The 18,063-nt window shown below is 47.4% G+C and overlaps 1 protein-coding gene across 1 annotated transcript in view; it reads left to right on the plus strand.

Moving 5' to 3' along the window:
* Positions 1 to 229: 229 nt before the first annotated feature.
* Positions 230 to 18,063, plus strand: part of LOC147612369 (uncharacterized) — a 32,174-nt gene continuing 14,340 nt past the window's right edge. The window contains exons 1-2 of the mRNA XM_086782892.1: positions 230 to 605; positions 685 to 844. Of these exons, the coding sequence (XP_086639018.1) occupies positions 334 to 605; positions 685 to 844 (432 nt within the window). The 5' untranslated portion in view covers positions 230 to 333. The remainder of the gene's footprint in view (positions 606 to 684; positions 845 to 18,063) is intronic.

The following is an 18,063-nucleotide window of genomic DNA, read 5'->3' on the forward strand; positions in this document are numbered from 1 at the left end:
TTGCACGTGGACTTAGATGAGGAGTATGCCACAATGCGAATCAATCGAATGAAGGGATGTATTCCTGCTGAGGTGCTACGACTTCAAGGTGCAAAAGCCATTGATCTTTGGACTGATGGAAGCATTTATCCCCTTGATCCAGAGACTGGTGCACCTCCCCCTTTTCGTAATATCACACAGGTCGTACGCTTCTTGGGTGATGGTTATAATGGTTTCTTAGGGTACTGTCAGAGGCTCTATTCTTTGTACTTGCAGGAACTCTCAAATCAAAATCACCTCAGGAAGCTTCTAAAATTATGCAAGGCAGAAAAGGAAGAATGTGCGTCAACTTTCATGGCCACAAAGGAACATATGCTGGCTCGAGTCAAGGATCTAGAGAAGGAGGATGCAGAGCAGAAGATGAAGCTTGATGAAGGTGTGGAAAGCAAGGATCGAGCTATAGAGAACTATATCCGTCTTCGAAACTCAACTCGGAACCTTCGCCGACGTGTCGATCATTTCACTCACCTCCCCGTGGGATATAATGCAAGGCAGCGAAAGCGCAAGCCTCTGAGTCTTCTTTCCAAAGATGGGGGGGCTCGCAAGCGACGTGTGCGTCAAACAAGGTAATCACAGCTTCAAAACTATCATTACATTCCTTTTTCATATAGTTATGTCATTGACTCTTAACTATGTGATGTCCAGGGAATGTGCTAAAGCAATATTAGGTTGTTCCAATACTGAGGAGTCTATCCTTGAGCACATTATTCCAGAGCAGAAAGTAATCAATATGATAACCAATTCAGTAAATGGTGCATTGCGTGAAAGAATTCAAAAGTATTTTCTCAAGGAATTCGAGCAGATTGTCAGTCCCGTTGACATGCTCACTATGTGCGACACAGCAGGTATCAGTGATGATAAGGGATACAGGGCTTTGTATACTTGCATCACAGCACGTCTACGAGGCAAAGGAATGACACGATCTATACTTCCAACACCATACAGTATAGTTATGGCAAGGAAGTCAGCAAACAACAATATTGCCGACTTGCTACGCGGATGGGTGGATGGTAGCATGCCAATGTCAAATTCAAAAGATTTTGCTTACAACAAGTTTAACAATGTTTACGTCGAGGTGGAGGCGCTTCAACGAGCTATGATTCAGTTTTATGATATGACATTAGAGAAGACGGATGGAAAGGCTATATTTGTCCTCAAATTGGATGAATGTCAGGTTGTAAAGGGCCAAAGGGTGGAACGTAGAAGTCTGACACTCATGAGCAGGGCATTGAAGCGAAAGAGCTTAGACGGCAAAGATGAAACAGGTGATGCGGAGAATAACTTACACACAAAGCAACGCAAGTAAGATTACTTTGGAGTGCAGTCTGAGAAGAACATATGGTGGCAGGCGGCATGGACCCTTCTGCACGAGGACCATGACAGTCTGAGGTGGTACTTCACCCGTACAGGTATTCAAGGAGTGATACACAGGCAATCAAATGGTGAAGTCTTGCATGTGCCTGGCACTGGTGACTTTGAAATAGAGTGGCACCTTGGTGGTGATCTCACGACCCTCAAATGCATGTTGGGAACTAAAAGCGGTGCTAACACTTTATTTCCATGCATCTTTTGTTGTCATCCAAGGATGCCAAGTGTCTCAGTGGGGAAGGCCAAACAAGCAACCAAGGTGAAAGGTTGTAAGCAGGCAAGTGCAAAGGGATCAAATCAATTACAAAAAGGGAAGGGTATGCACGTCTGGCTCAATGAAATTATGAGCTGCAATCAAAGCAAGGCACCATCTTGCGCAGAGGAGGATGCTACTTGGAACCCTATTCTTTCAATTCCACGCTCGCGAGTACATGTGTGTACCTTGCACGCAAGACTTAGAATTCTGGACAAATTGTTGATGCTCCACATCAATTATGCTTGGAACATGGAGCCAGAGTCACGACGAGAACAGTGCATCCAAGAGCTTGAAGTTGTTTTATCATCCGTGGGGCTTCACGCAGGTGCTGTCACCCTCTCTAAGGATTGCAAAAACCCATCAAGTACCCAAGATAACCCTAATAAGATATGTATGGGTGGTGCAAAAGCAAGACACCTGCTCTCAAACTATGGTGAGGCTCAAAGCCATACACATTTTGAATTATGGAAGCAGATTTGTGATGTAACAACCTATCGAGGCAATGAGGCGACACTAGGATTGAAGCGTGCATATGTGTGGGAAGCTTGTGATGAGATGATGAGGCTTCTTGAGCGCCCATATCTTGATGAAGCAGAGATAGCTACATTCAAGACTTCGATTGACAGATTCACAGAAGAAATGATCGATGCTTGGGGGGAAACTCATATAACACACTACATGCATATTCTCTATGCGCACAGTTCCTTCTTTCTAGATGAATATGGGTCTCTTGCACTCTGGAGCAACCAAGGCATGGAACGATCACATTACCAAGCCAAGGTGGCCTATTTTAAGAACACGAGTCATGGCGGTGGCAAGGTTCGCAGCAATGCGTTTCAGGAAATGTTCAATTGGTTTTACCGTGCACTTACTGGGAGAAAGGCCCAAAAGCGGGCCGAAAATTTATCTTTGAGACGCAAAATCATGAAGGTGGTAGGTGCAAGGCGAAAGAGAAGGGTGCAATGCATCAATGGCACGTGAAAGAGCGAGGCAATGGCACAGTGTCAACTAAGAAATGGCCGCGTGTGGTTACCCACCCAATAATTCTTGTTCGCCACTTTTTGGCGCGTTCATTGTTGTAAATTGACTTTTTTGTAATTTTGGCCCCCTATAAATATCAAAGTGAGTTTTATTGTCATTTTTAAAAGTCTTGACTTGTGAGCTCTCTCTCTCTCTTCCTCTCCCCTTGACTCTCTCGCGCGCTGATGGCACGGAAGCGGTAGAGCTGTCTACGCCCTTATAGAGTACCACACTTCCACACACGCATGCAAACACACCAGAACACCAGACCAGAGAGCATGAACAAGACTCATATTTCAGAAAGGACCTTGACCTTTACAGAGGTGGATATCCCAAGATATCCCAGACACCAGCTACACCAAGCACCCGCTCGTAATCAGCCCTCTCCAGCTCCTGGTCGCTCCAAATCCCTTCGCTCCTTGCTCCTCTGCAAGCCGACCTTCTCGTTCTCTGCTCTGCACCTCAGCTGAAGGTCCCTCTGCTACACTTCGCACACTGCCAGTTCCCCGAGCATAGAACCAGTCCCCCTTCTGGCCTTATCACAAACCCAACAACCAGCCCAAGCCACACAATACCAAAGGCTCACAAGCTTGCACCCCTCTGCACTTCGCCTGCCTGTAGCTGTCTCCCTAGTCGCCTCAGCAATTTAGACTCTTCACTTGATAATCCAGGCGCCTTCAACTAGCACCAACACCAGCCTATGCTTATTCCCTTCACACCAGAACCAGTCACCTACGCTGACTGTCTTCACACCTCTGCCCAGCAGCTTGCCTCCACACGGCAGCTCACACTCTCAACCACATAAAGTAACTCCTAGGCGGCTCACTCTCTTAGCTCCCTCTCTGCTGCAACCAGCGCCACACACAAAAACACGTGGGCCCCTTCTGTCCTCGCCAACAACTCTTAAGCAGCTCCCACTCGCAGTCCTCCTACGCCAGCTGTGCCTATCAACCCATAGGTGGCCTCCACACACGTCGGCCACCAGCAGTTCCCCTTTACTTTTTGTCTCCCAGCTGCGCCAAAGGGAGCCCCTCTACAAGGTCCGTCTGTCTGCTGTCTGCAGCACCCCAGTGGCCTTCGCACACCAGCGGGCGGCCGTCCTCCACTCTGCAACACGGCCTCCTGTCGAGCACACACACAGAGGTGGCCTCCTGCGCTAGCTGTGATCCTCTGTGTCCACTTCTCTCCCCGCTGCTCTTCTCTGCAGCTCTTCCCCAGAACACACGGGGCTCTCCTCCCCGTTGCTCTCCGCCGTCTTCACACACTGCTCTAGAGGCCGTCTCCTTTTTCGTTTTTTCAGCTGCGCCGACTCCACACACCAGCTTCCAGAATTACCAGGCTGGCGGCAACTTAATCTTCCACGCCACCTTCCAAAATAAGGCCACGTTTATTTTTCCATTTACTTATTTTGAAAAAAAAGGCCACCATGTTCCTTTCACACCATCCCATGGCACATGGCCCCTTTTCACTTTTTCTCTCCTTCCTTCCATACACACTTCAATAAAGCTTCAAGGGCCTGTTCTTTTCTTTGACGCGCCCACACATTCGATGCCAAGTAGCTGATACCACCTTCAGCATCTGACCTCGCACCCGATAAGCTGTGTCTCCAGGATTTGATCATTGTCCCTGCACATACACTCCCATCAAACCCCATACTTGATTGTCGCATCCACAGTGCCCACACTGAGTCAATGGGTGCCCCCATGACTTCACCACAACACGAACAACACTCATGTACACATGTACAAGTTGAGGTTGAGGTTCCCAAAAAACTACACACATATTTAGCAACCCCGTTTTTTCTGCTGAGACATTTATGTCCAGCAGCTGCACTAACAAAAACCACTTATCCCCCTGGATCAAACAAAAACCTTGGTGCATCTACCTTCCAATCCTTCATGCATTCCCCTCCATCAAACAACCATTGATACACCCTGTCATAGCCTTCTGCTTTCAGCAACCCCCTTGGCTCTTCATGTATGGCCTCAGCACCGTCCACTGTTACACTTCCTCCTCCAGACCAGCTCTCATATCCTTGTGAGGGAAACAACCATCCCTCACCTCTACTCCTCTCGGACACATCTGACTCCCATTCATAGTCATATGCCGAAATAACAGACATCTCATCATCAACTCCCATCTCATGGTCGCAATCCAACTTGCAGCCCACATCACTGGCTTCCAACCCTTCCTCTGGGCAACCTGCCAGACTCGAACTATAACCAAACCACTCATCCATATGCTGAGCATCCACATGTGGTGTGTCTACCATACACTCACTTCCCTTCAGCCCATCAACATCACACATAGCAACCTCATGCACTGCAAACTCATTATTGTCGCTTTCCTGCAGTTTCTCCAGCTTCAAGACCATTGGCGATCCTGCAAGATTCTCCACATCTTGCACAGGCATCCCTACCAAGTCTAAGCTCCCCAAACTCCCAGGCAAAGCATCTTGGTCCCCCTGACCAACAACAATAGTCTCATATGCATCCTCACCACTCACAACCACCAACTCATTCTTTTGGGCATGACAAGGAACACACACCTTATGTTCAGCATCCACACCTGCGAAATCTATCGCACCATCAACCAAAGGAGCATCCAGCTCACCATCAGTCACACCATCACTCTCTTCCTGCTGCACAACTGGCATGCAAGTATCTGTTTCCTTCTCTAAGGAAGCCAACGTCAATAGATCATCCAGTGCACTATCAAGTACACAGTCCAGCTCACCATCCACACTCTCACAACAAGCTGCAATATCCAACTCATCACCCAGATCATCCACTTGGACTCCATCCACAGCATCTTCATTAGAAACACCTTGATCATCACACTCCACCTTAACTGGCTGAAGTACTGGCACCTGCAAGTCGTTACTCTTTTCCGAATTAAAGAGATCATCCAAGCCATATCCATACTCAAACTCATCAGGTTCTTCAGCATTAGCAGCATCACCTTCACAATCCACAACATCATCAACACTCCCATCCTCCTCCTCCTCACCTTCTGAGAGCTCTTTAGGGCTGATTCCAGAAACCTCACCCTTCTCCATTCTCAACAGATTAATCTGTCCCATATCCTGCTCTCCAAATGTGACCTCATGGGCTTCACAGCCCATCACCCTATCACTCATTCCCATAGACAATTGATATATTCCACCATTAGCTTTGGCTGGTCTCTCACATTGTAGACTAATATGACCCCACTCACCATAATTCCGGCACTGCATATCACTCAGATACCCTCTCCCTCTTCCAATATCTGCTGAATTTCCTCCAGAACCAGATGATGCATCAGTTTTCCTTCCCATAGCACTTATGCTTCTTCCTCTTCCTGTAGACTCTATCCAATTCAAGCTTAAAGATTTCATGAGCTCCACTGCATCATGAACTTCCCTCTTCAAAAAATCCTCCTGTTTAGGAACAACAACAGCTTTTCTTCCAGGATGCATACTCTCAATCTGTGGCACCTTCACAAACCTCTTCGGCTCTTCCCGCATTCCCATCTGCTGCCTGAGACGCTTCACCTTCCACTCCTTCTCACGAGCAACTCTGAGAGCCTCCTCAAAGCTATCCAGGTTCTTCAGCTCCACCTTCAAACGGATCGTTGGCTCCAGACCTGCCACAAACCGCTCTCTCTTTATCATTTGCGGGGGTACTTCAGGAATCAGAGCCTCACACCATAGACTCCACAGTCTACCAAACTCTATTAGATACTGATCCACATCCTGACCGTCCTTCTGCTGAATGTTACACAACTCCTTCCACACTTCATTTGGACTCTTCACCTGGACAAACTGTGCCAAAAATGCAGCTCTGACTACACGGTACTCAGGATCCTGTCGATGAACATTCCTGTGTGCAGTCACAAACATCTGTAACCATATTTTTGCATCACCCTGTAAGCAATAAGCCAAAATCTGAGAAAGGATCTCCGGGGTTGCCCTGTCTTTCATCAAAGCTGTCAACTCCATCTTCTCCAGAAACCTGGTTGCATTCTCCTGTGGCAATCCCCAATACTCCGAAAAATCCTGAGCCATTCTCAAAACTTTCTTCACACAGCCCTGTTCTCTTTCACAAACCAGAGGAAATCTGCTCCTCTGTGGAGGCACCAAAAAGTGATGGCACGGAAGCGGTAGAGCTGTCTACGCCCTTATAGAGTACCACACTTCCACACACGCATGCAAACACACCAGAACACCAGACCAGAGAGCATGAACAAGACTCATATTTCAGAAAGGACCTTGACCTTTACAGAGGTGGATATCCCAAGATATCCCAGACACCAGCTACACCAAGCACCCGCTCGTAATCAGCCCTCTCCAGCTCCTGGTCGCTCCAAATCCCTTCGCTCCTTGCTCCTCTGCAAGCCGACCTTCTCGTTCTCTGCTCTGCACCTCAGCTGAAGGTCCCTCTGCTACACTTCGCACACTGCCAGTTCCCCGAGCATAGAACCAGTCCCCCTTCTGGCCTTATCACAAACCCAACAACTAGCCCAAGCCACACAATACCAAAGGCTCACCAAGCTTGCACCCCTCTGCACTTCGCCTGCCTGTAGCTGTCTCCCTAGTCGCCTCAGCAATTCAGACTCTTCACTTGATAATCCAGGCGCCTTCAACTAGCACCAACACCAGCCTATGCTTATTCCCTTCACACCAGAACCAGTCACCTACGCTGACTGTCTTCACACCTCTGCCCAGCAGCTTGCCTCCACACGGCAGCTCACACTCTCAACCACATAAAGTAACTCCTAGGCGGCTCACTCTCTTAGCTCCCTCTCTGCTGCAACCAGCGCCACACACAAAAACACGTGGGCCCCTTCTGTCCTCGCCAACAACTCTTAAGCAGCTCCCACTCGCAGTCCTCCTGCGCCAGCTGTGCCTATCAACCCATAGGTGGCCTCCACACACGTCGGCCACCAGCAGCTCCCCTTTACTTTTTGTCTCCCAGCTGCGCCAAAGGGAGCCCCTCTACAAGGTCCGTCTGTCTGCTGTCTGCAGCACCCCAGTGGCCTTCGCACACCAGCGGGCGGTCGTCCTCCACTCTGCAACACGGCCTCCTGTCGAGCACACACACAGAGGTGGCCTCCTGCGCTAGCTGTGATCCTCTGTGTCCACTTCTCTCCCCGTTGCTCTTCTCTGCAGCTCTTCCCCAGAACACACGGGGCTCTCCTCCCCGTTGCTCTCCGCTGTCTTCACACACTGCTGTAGAGGCCGTCTCCTTTTTCGTTTTTTCAGCTGCGCCGACTCCACACACCAGCTTCCAGAATTACCAGGCTGGCGGCAACTTAATCTTCCACGCCACCTTCCAAAATAAGGCCACGTTTATTTTTCCATTTACTTATTTTGAAAAAAAAGGCCACCATGTTCCTTTCACACCATCCCATGGCACATGGCCCCTTTTCACTTTTTCTGCCCTTCCTTCCATACACACTTCAATAAAGCTTCAAGGGCCCGTTCTTTTCTTTGACGCGCCCACACATTCGATGCCAAGTAGCTGATACCACCTTCAGCATCTGACCTCACACCCGACAAGCTGTGTCTCCAGGATTTGATCATTGTCCCTGCACATACACTCCCATCAAGCCCCATACTTGATTGCCGCATCCACAGTGCCCACACTGAGTCAATGGGTGCCCCCATGACTTCACCACAACACGAACAACACTCATGTACACATGTACAAGTTGAGGTTGAGGTTCCCAAAAAACTACACACAGCTCTCTCTCTCTCTCTCTCTCTCTCTCTCTCTCTCTCTCGCTCGCTCGTGCACTAATATCTCATGCACATGGAGCCCCCAAATCATCCTTCCTCCAATACGCAGGATGACATTTTCAAAGACCTTGGGCCCTTGCCGGTGGCACATAGAACTGAAATCCCAAACATTTACCCACAAGCCCAAATGGATCTGGAAGCTGAGCATGTGAGGCTTGAGCGAGAGGGCCAAGAAGCGGAGAGATTACAGAAAGAAGCAGAGGACATGGAGGCAGTTAAGAGAGCAAGAAAAGAAGCCGAAGAGACCGTCAGAACACAGGAGGAGGATGAGGCAGCAAAGAAAGCACAGGAGGATGAGGCAGCAAAGAAAGCACAAGAGGATGAGGCTGCCAAGAAGGCGGAAGAAGACGAGGCAGTTAGGAAGGCGGAGGCAGATAAGAAGGCTGCAGAAGAAGCTCAGGCCGCCCGCAAGCAACGAGAGAAGATTAGCATTCTTTGTTGCAGAGGAGGATTGGCTTAACAGACAAGCTCGCGGATTTGTTTTGCTGACCTGCGAATGGCCGGATACGAAGATGACACAATTTTGGAAGGGGCTATACAAGGTCTTCGAGCAGAATATACAAAGAGGAGAAATGAAGACACAGTAGAAAGGGAGCACCTGCCGAGTAGTAGGATTCTCAATGCAATGTTAGACAGAGTCTTGGCTCGTGCACTTGGTATAAAGGAAAGAGAAAACTCTCAGCTGCTGCTGAGGAAGTAGAAAATAAGAGATAGAAGCTTGAACGAGAAGCCAGGGCAGCAAACGCACGGAGGCTTCGTGAGGAAAAAGAAAGGAAAGATGAAGAGGAGCGAGTAAGGAAGGAGGCAGAGTAGAGAGCAGCTCAGAAGACTCCATCTGCAAAGGCAAAGAAAACTCCAACACCTGCAAAGGCTAAGAAGGGGAAAACCATTCCTAAACGCACAGAACCCCCTTCCGATAACTTCCAAGAGCAGCGACAAAAGTTCAAAAACGACACGCCAGCTTGGACTCACCACGCACAAGCACCACCGCCCCCAACAACGCAGAAGAAGCAAAGGTGGAGACCAGGGACAGTTGCCCTTAGAGAAATTCGCAAATATCAGAAGAGCTGCACACCAATTATTCCAAAGGCACCTTTTGCGCGTCTCGTCAAAGAGATTATCCTCGACCAGCGTCGGGATGTCAATCGTGTGCAAGCGGCGGCACTAGGCGCTCTACAACAAGGTGCCGAGGATATTTTGGTTTCGCTTTTCCAAGACGCGGTTTTGTACATGGTGCATGCAAAACGTGTCACTCTGAAGCCATCTGATCTTCGTCTAGCTAGGCATATCCGTGGAGACGACGCTCTCTTTCACTAGATAGGAGAAGCCTTTGTAATGCAACAAATCCATGTTTTGTAATCTCAATTTGATTAATGAAAAACCATGTCTATTTTCAAAAAAGTTGTTTTCTATTGCAAGTGATTGTCGTCTTGTCAAGGTAATTGTAGTCTTTTGCATGTAATTGTTGTCGCTACGTACATTCGACCTCATGTGAACGCTCGTCTGCCACCACCCGTTCGATTTTGGCTCGACTCGACGGGCCGATTTCTCCTGCGTATGGCCCCAAAAGGGTGTGTGGGGTGCACCGGGGCCGACGGGGGGGGCCGGTGGTCGCGCCGTGGAACTTGTGTGCCACGGAGCGAATTTAGCCTGTTTGATTGGTCAAACAGGCTAAATTCGCTCCGTGGCACACAAGTTCCACGGCGCGACCACCGGCCCCCCCTTCGGCCCCAGCGCACCCCGCACACCTGATCTATGTACCGAGGCCGACGGGAGGGGCCGGTGGTCGCGCCGTGGAACTTGTGTGCCACGGAGCGAATTTAGCCTGTTTGACCAGCAGGCGACCACCGGCCCCCCCCGTCGGCCCCGGCGCACCCCGCACATTTGATCTACCCTTTTGGGGCCATATGCAGGAGAAATCGGCCCTTCAAGTCGAGCCAAAGTCGAACGGGTGGTGGCAGAGGAGCGTTCACAAAAATTGATTGAAACATCATGACACGACACAACAACAACATATAAACACATCAAGAAGATAAAACTTAAAATCAGCTCGACAAACATCTTGATGTCATTAATTGTTTGATTTTCACAAAAGGCAAATGAGTACATTGGATCTAGCCAACTCGCTTGATGAGCTTGGTGAAAGCCTCGTGGGTGAGAGTCTTTACCGATGGTTTGTCACCAATGCGTATTCGGCTATCTCTTTGGCATCAGTGATGCCTTGTCCAAGGCTAAGGCCACAAAATCCTAGGAAAGACCCCGCACTTTTATCACCAAAGCTATAGATAGCTGCTTCCCTATTTACAAGAATACATTTTGGGCATTTTGGGCTATTGGGGCTTCAGACAGGATGGCGCTTAGGGCTCTGCACTTCAAAAATTCAGCTTGCGCGTCATTTGAAAAGTCGTTGTGAATCACGCGAAGCATCTCGGCATTGAAGCTCGAGATGTAGTGCCATAGCGCAGCATCTTTCCCCTCCACCTCCTTTCGTGCTCCACCCTTTTGGCTTGCGAACCAGTCCATTTCTCTTGCGGTCTACAAAGTAGATAGAAGAATGAGTTGCCTTCAAAAAATTACAAATTAAGAGGGAAGAAATTGGGTGTACTACCTCAGTGGCATCATCATGATCCGCAAGGTCTCCATCACTAATATTGATGCTCCCGAGGCTGACGGAATCCGAAATGGCAAGCGGCTTGTGAGGGGCAAAGCTAGTTTTTGGCACACTCTCGTAGAAATCCTTGCACTGGGATATTTGTACAAGAGTCTCTGCCACAAGGGACTCTATTGACGCATGATTTTCTGGGAGCGCAAGCACCTTTGTGACATCTGCAGAACTGAAGTCAATGCGGCGGATGTCATCATCTTTGGACGGCTGTTGTGTGTCTCGCATGCCCGCGTACATAGCAATGACTGAGAGAGTTTCATCCTGGTGCAGCCCGAGGACATGGGCGATGTCATCCAAAAATAAGAACTCTACACCTTCTACTATGATGGGGTGTAGAGTTTGCACTTCGAGCTCTGGAACTTCATCCATGACATCGTCCCCTTCGATGTCCCGTTTCACAGCCTCAGCTTGCGGCTCTTCCGCCAGAGTCACAAGTGCAAGAGATGCTTCTTGCACTGGGGTGACAATCTCCTCCTTTGGGTCAGCTTCCTTGATCAAGAGATAAGGTGTGGCTTTCTTTGGAGGATTGGCCTTCCTCTTTCCCTTGCTTTTCTCTGTTCCCTCCAAGATCAGGAGGGCAAGAGTCATGTCCCACCTCAAAAAACTTGTGCCGATGTTGCCCATTCCAAGACCTACCAGGTTATCTTCTTCCTCCTCCCTTAGATATGTGCTACTAAGGCCTTTGAGGAATCTTGCAAGCCTGAACCTGAAATTTTTGTCCACTTTGTAGGTATGCTTGATAAGATCCACAGGCACCCGAGTCCCCTCCTCGTCTTCAAAGTTGACACAATATTCAGCCATGTATGTGTCCATGTAGCTAGTGAACACCCCAAACACGTCATTATGGAGTTCGACGGTGCCTTCCATGTCAATAGATGTCTGAAAGATGGGTGCAAGCTTCTCGATCAAGTGACCAAGGTCAAGCTTGTGCAATTGAGATAGGAGAGCTTGGGTGGGGGTGGCCATGCTTGAGTAGCAAAGAAGGCGAGGGGACCACAAAGATGCCGAGAGTGAGGAGATGAACTTAAAGTGGCCAAAAGTGACTTATAAAGGAGTCTTTAAAACTTTTTTTATGTTTAAAAATTCACTTAAAACCTCCAAAAAAATAAAAACACGCGACATAACTTAAAAGTGCACAAAATTGAACACAAATTGCGAGTAGCCAAAATTGTTTTGAATTAATCTCTCAAAATCTGTTACATAGCTTGCTTGATATGGATACATCTAGGGAAGGGAATGCTTTTACAAAAGTAAGATGCCTCTTTCCTCTTATGTAGAGGTGTGTTATCAATCACAAATGAAAAGTCACCTTTCTAAGGCCTAAGTACTCCCTTAGGTTCGCCATATTCCAATCAGCATTTACTAAGATATCCCACACATCAGCTTGCGTGCTAACATGTACATCAAGCTGTTCTGCATCGTTGATGTCCAAATCAAGTGCTTGCCATTCGCCTCCAGCTTCCAACATCTGTAAGGAAAGATAATAGAGAGTTGTTGCTTTCCAAGCTGGTACCGAACGACCATCTTCTCTGACACCACCATGCACTTTATCTTGTCACCCTGATGTTGAATAACCTTCAAATCCCACGAAGGTGGCAGAAAGGCACTCATTGCTGTGCCTCCCTTTGTAATCCACATTGTAGGAGTACAGTGAACATCAGCCTCCTTGAACAAAAACACAAACAAATCTAAAGGCATGAAGAACGTGAGAGTCACACGATGTGACCCATAGGTGCACTTCATTGCATTGCACACATCAATCTCAATCCGACGTCTGGTTAGTGCAACCAAAGTATTGTCGGGCTTTGGCCAATCATGGTCCATGAGACTTGTTGAGATATCGAGCTCGTCTAGTGAGGCGGTGGCCACTGATGACCCGCCTGGGGGATAGGCCCCACACTTACACCACTGGCATGGTTGGTGAGATCATGGGAGATATGCGGCCAGTGGGATGACAGGCTGTGTGACAGCCATTTTAGAGACTGGCATAGTTATAGTGCCAGCTCATTTAGTCGGGTTCACACTATATAGAGAACCCGTGTATGTATTGGTTGAGTACCTTTCATATTGTGTGTACTCTTATTCTTGTATATGGTGTGTTGAGTGTTGAGTAGAGAAGAAGAAGATTTCAGCCTCTCACCTTGTGTGTTCTCTATTAGGGTTTTGTGAGTGTGTGTGTGCTTGCAAGAGCTCAAGCTCTCTTCCCCCCTGCATTTTTTCATGGTATCAGAGCCTGGTTCGTGCTAAGGGCTGCGCTGTAAGCAAGAGAACCACAGGAAGCGGTACGAGGGTAAGAGCTTCAACTACTCTTCCCTATTGTGTTGGTGACTACACCCTTGTCGGGAGCTCTACGGGAGGCACCGGCAAACGATCTCTGATTGAGGAGCTTTCTTCGCAGGAGTAAAGCTATTAGGCAACTATACAATCCTACGGACTAAAATTTTCGGGCCGAAAACGTGTTTCGGGCGCGTCTGGACCTCCGTTTTTCAGAAAGCAGGCGATTTTGAGCACTACGGGTAAGTCATCGATTCTCTACAGAACTCTGTTTTAAGAGCTTGCAGGAAGACAGATTGACAGTGCAGACACTGTGGGTGCTGCAAAGAGGTCTACAGTTGCCATTGGGTGTATGTATGCACATTGAAGTCACTGGTTGTGACATTTGAGAGTACTACAGTACCGCTGTGCAGAAAATACAGCAGTTTGTGCAGAAAAAAAACCAGAGGGCAGTTTCTGGTAAAATTGTGTGTTTGGCAAGATGTCCAATGATGGCATAACACAGATTGTGGCTGAGAAGCTGGATAAGAATAACTTCCATGCTTGGAGGTTCAGGTTGACGAATTTCCTGATGGGAAAATGCTATTGGACATAGAAGGTGAGCATGAAGAGGCACCGGAGATACCAGATATAAATCCGACTGCTGCAGATGTGAAAGAGTTCAAAGACTGGAACCAAGGAGCCAGGAAGGTTATGTATTGGCTTTCCATTAGTATACAGGACACCATGATTGGGCACATTCAGGATGCCAAGTCCCCTAAGGAGGTGTGGGACACCTTGGTAAAGCTCTATGAAACAAATACCAAGGCACGTAAGATACAGTTGAAGAATGAACTTCATACTGTGGAGAAAAAGAGCATGTCTGTGAATGACTATGCGCTGAAGATAAAGGGTATTGTGGAATCCCTTGCATCTATTGGTGTGTCAGTAGATGATGATGACAAGGTGGAAGTCTGTCTACGTGGTCTCGGGCCACAATACAAGGCGTTTAAGATGTCTATTCAGACTCGGGAAAACATTCCCAACTTTACAGATTTGGTGTCTATGCTGATTATCGAAGAGAAGAACTTGGGTGAAGACCAACAGTCTTCACAAAGCAAAAACAGTTTAGAGCAACAGGCCTTCTACACGAGTTCAGGAAGAGGACGAGGTAGAGGAGGCCGTGGACGCGGTCAAGGAGGTGGCCGAACAGGTAATCAGAATTATGGCCAGCAGCAGCAGCAACAACAACAGTCCCAGAATCAACAACAACAACAACACGCAGGTGGAAGAGGCTAATTCAGAGGGGGAGTCAAAGAGGCCGTGGAAATTGGCAAAGGCAATATAATGATGCACATGAATGCTATTATTGTGGTAAGCCTGGACATGTGCAGGCAGAATGTTATAAGAAGCAGGCTGACATGTAAAATGGGAAAGTGCAGCAAAACAACTATGCATCCTCAAGCAGAAATAATGAGGATAATGAAAGGTTATTTGTTATGCAGCATGTTGTGAATGCCATGTCTGAAAATGTTGATGCATCACAAAAAGATAATGTATGGTATGTGGATTCAGGTGCTTCGAACCACATGACGAGTCATGGGGAGTGGTTCAAGGAGATGAAAAAGCCGGAAAGACCAGGTTTTGTGGAAACAGGGGATGACACTGCTCATCCAATTGCCCACGTTGGAGATGTGCCATTGTCTATGCAGGATGGCAAAGTGAAGTACCTTGCAGATGTACTTCATATACCGAACATAACAAAGAATCTGGTTTCAGTTGGCCAGATGATTGAGCAGGGTTTGTAGGTTCGGTTTAACCCTGATGGGTGTTATATTGAAGATTTCAAAGACAAGTGCAGGTTGGTTGCAAAAGGCAACAGAGTGGGCAGAATGTTTACGTTGAATGTAGACATGCCTGAAATGAGTGCTGCGATGTTTGCAAATGGTTCAGGAATTGTTGCAGACACAGACATATGGCATAAAAGAATTGGACATGTGAATGTGTAGAGATTGAAGTCTATGTAGACAAAAGGAATTGTGACAGGGCTGCCAAAATTTAAAGTGGAAGGTATGCATAAAATCTGTGAAGCATGCCAATTTGGGAAGCAAACAAAGCATGTGTTTCCACATAACAGATATGTGAGCAGAAATGCACTAGATGTTGTGCATTCAGATGTATGGGGTCCTACGAAGACCATATCTATGGGAGGCTGCAGGTATTATGTGACTTTCATGATGACCACACAAGGAAAGTGTGGGTATATTTCATGAAAGAGAAGAGTGAGGTGTTCACTCACTTTCAGAATTTTAGAGTTTTGGTTGAAAAGCAAACAGGGAAATATGTAAAGTGCCTAAGGTCAGATGGAGGGGGAGAATACTTCTCCAATGAGTTCTCTGAATTTTTGAAGAAGAATGGTATTCGGAGACAGTTTACATGCAGATACACTCCGCAGCAAAATGGAGTTGCTGAGCGGAAAAACAGGCACATTGCTGAGATTGCGCGAGCATTGATGGAAGAGAAGAATATGCCGCATTGCTATTGGGCTGAGGCTGTTTCTACAGCAGTATACATCATGAACAGGACTCCAACTGCAGCCATACATGATGGAACTCCAGAGGAGAGGTTTACAGGCAGAAAACCAGATTTGTCTCATCTGAAAGTCTTTGGATGCATTGCATATATGCATGTGCCAGATGAGTTGAGAACTAAGCTGGATCCGAAAGCTGAAAAATGTGTGTTTATTGGATATTCCCTTGAGCAAAAGGGATACAGGTGTTATAACCCTGCTACACGTGAGTTGAGGGTAAGTAGGGATGTTGTCTTTGATGAGATGAGCAGCTGGTATGCTGCTGAAAAAGAAGCTGTTGGGGCTGATTTGAGTGGAAGTGTGGTTACACAGAATGTAGGTCAGCAATCACAGTCTTTGAGTGGACCAGGAGAGTCCTCATCTAGTGGGTCTATTGACAGACCATGGAGTGGCAGGCTACGTCATAATACCAGCCCTGCAAATGTGATTACTACATCACGTAAAGGAAAAGAGAAAGTGGTTGAGCCCCTTGGTATGCCTGACATTTCTGCAGGGCATTCTCATGTTGATGGAGAGTCTAGTGGCTCAGATATGAGCCTTGATGAGGAGCTTGGGATCCCAGTTATGAGAACACCTGGTGTAAAGAAGGCTATGGAAGCCATGAATGAAAAGAAGCGAAGATCTGGGAGAGTGAGAAATCCTGTGCAGAGATTTACCTATGATGGTTATGTGGCACATCACTATGCATATATGGCAAAGGTTGTGCAGGTTGTTGAGCCCACATGCATTGATGAGGTTGTTGGAAATGTGTGTTGGGAGAAAGCTATGGATGAGGAGATGGATGCACTATATGGAAATGAAACTTGGGATTTAGTGCAATTGCCTGAAGGCAAGAAAGCCATTGGATGCAAGTGGGTGTACAAAGTTAAACATAACAGTGATGGAAGCATAAACAGGTACAAGGCTAGATTGGTAGCCAAAGGATATGCGCAGACATTGGGATTGATTATGAGGAAACTTTCAGCCCAGTTGCCAAGATGGCAACGGTGAGAGTTGTGATAGCAGTGGCTGCGTCAAAGCAATGGTCTTTACATCAGATGGATGTAAAGAATGCATTCTTGCATGGGGATTTGCAAGAAGAGGTGTATATGTTGCAGCCACCTGGTTATGAGGATGAGGGTCACCCCGAGCATGTTTGCAGGTTGAAGAAAGCCTTGTATGGCTTAAAGCAAGCACCAAGAGCATGGTCTGACAAGATTTTTGAATATCTTGTCACTATTGGCTTTCATGTAGCCAATGCAGATTTCTCATTGTATGTGAGACATGGTGATAGAGGAGTTGTGCTTGTTGTCATCTATGTAGATGACTTGATCATTACGGGGGACCATGATGCAGAGATCTTTGATGTAAAGATCTTGCTTAGATAGAAGTTTGAGATGAAGGATCTGGGGGAGCTCAGATATTTCTTGGGCATTGAGGTGATTAGGTCACCACATGGTATTGGATTATTGCAGAGACAGTATGGCTTGGACATGTTGTCCAAGTATGGTATGACAGGCTGTAAGCCTATTTCTGTGCCATTGGATCAGAATGGCAAGTTGAGTGCAGATTCAAGAGAGATCTTGGAGGATCCTACTATGTACAGGAGCATAGTAGGAAGTTTGATCTACATGACGATCACCAAACCAGATTTGAGCTATGCTGTTGGGTTGGTGAGTCAGTTTATGCAGGTTCCACGGAAACCGTATTTGGATGCAGTGAGACGCATACTGAGGTATGTGAAGTCTACTTTGTATTGTGGACTATTCTATGAGACTGGGACAGAGATATGTGTACATGGGTACAGAGATGCTGATTGGGCTGGTAGTATCTCAGATAGAAGATCTACCAGGGGATTCATGTTTTCTTTGGGGAGTGCTGCTGTGACTTGGAGCAGCAAGAAGCAGCCTACGGTTGCTCTATCGAGTACAGAGGCCGAGTACAAAGGAGCTGCTATGGCAGCATGTGAGGTAGCTTGGTTGAGGAAGCTACTTGCAGATTTGGGTCTATCAGTGGATAGACAAGTTGTCATTTTCTGTGACAACATTAGCAGTATACAGTTGGCCAGGAACCCAGTCTTTCATGCTCGTACGAAGCACATAGAGGTCCACTAC

This window comes from Cibotium barometz, chromosome 45 (assembly GCF_041138505.1).
Source record: "Cibotium barometz isolate CiBa-2024 chromosome 45, ASM4113850v1, whole genome shotgun sequence".
NCBI classification, from domain to species: Eukaryota; Viridiplantae; Streptophyta; class Polypodiopsida; order Cyatheales; family Cibotiaceae; genus Cibotium; species Cibotium barometz.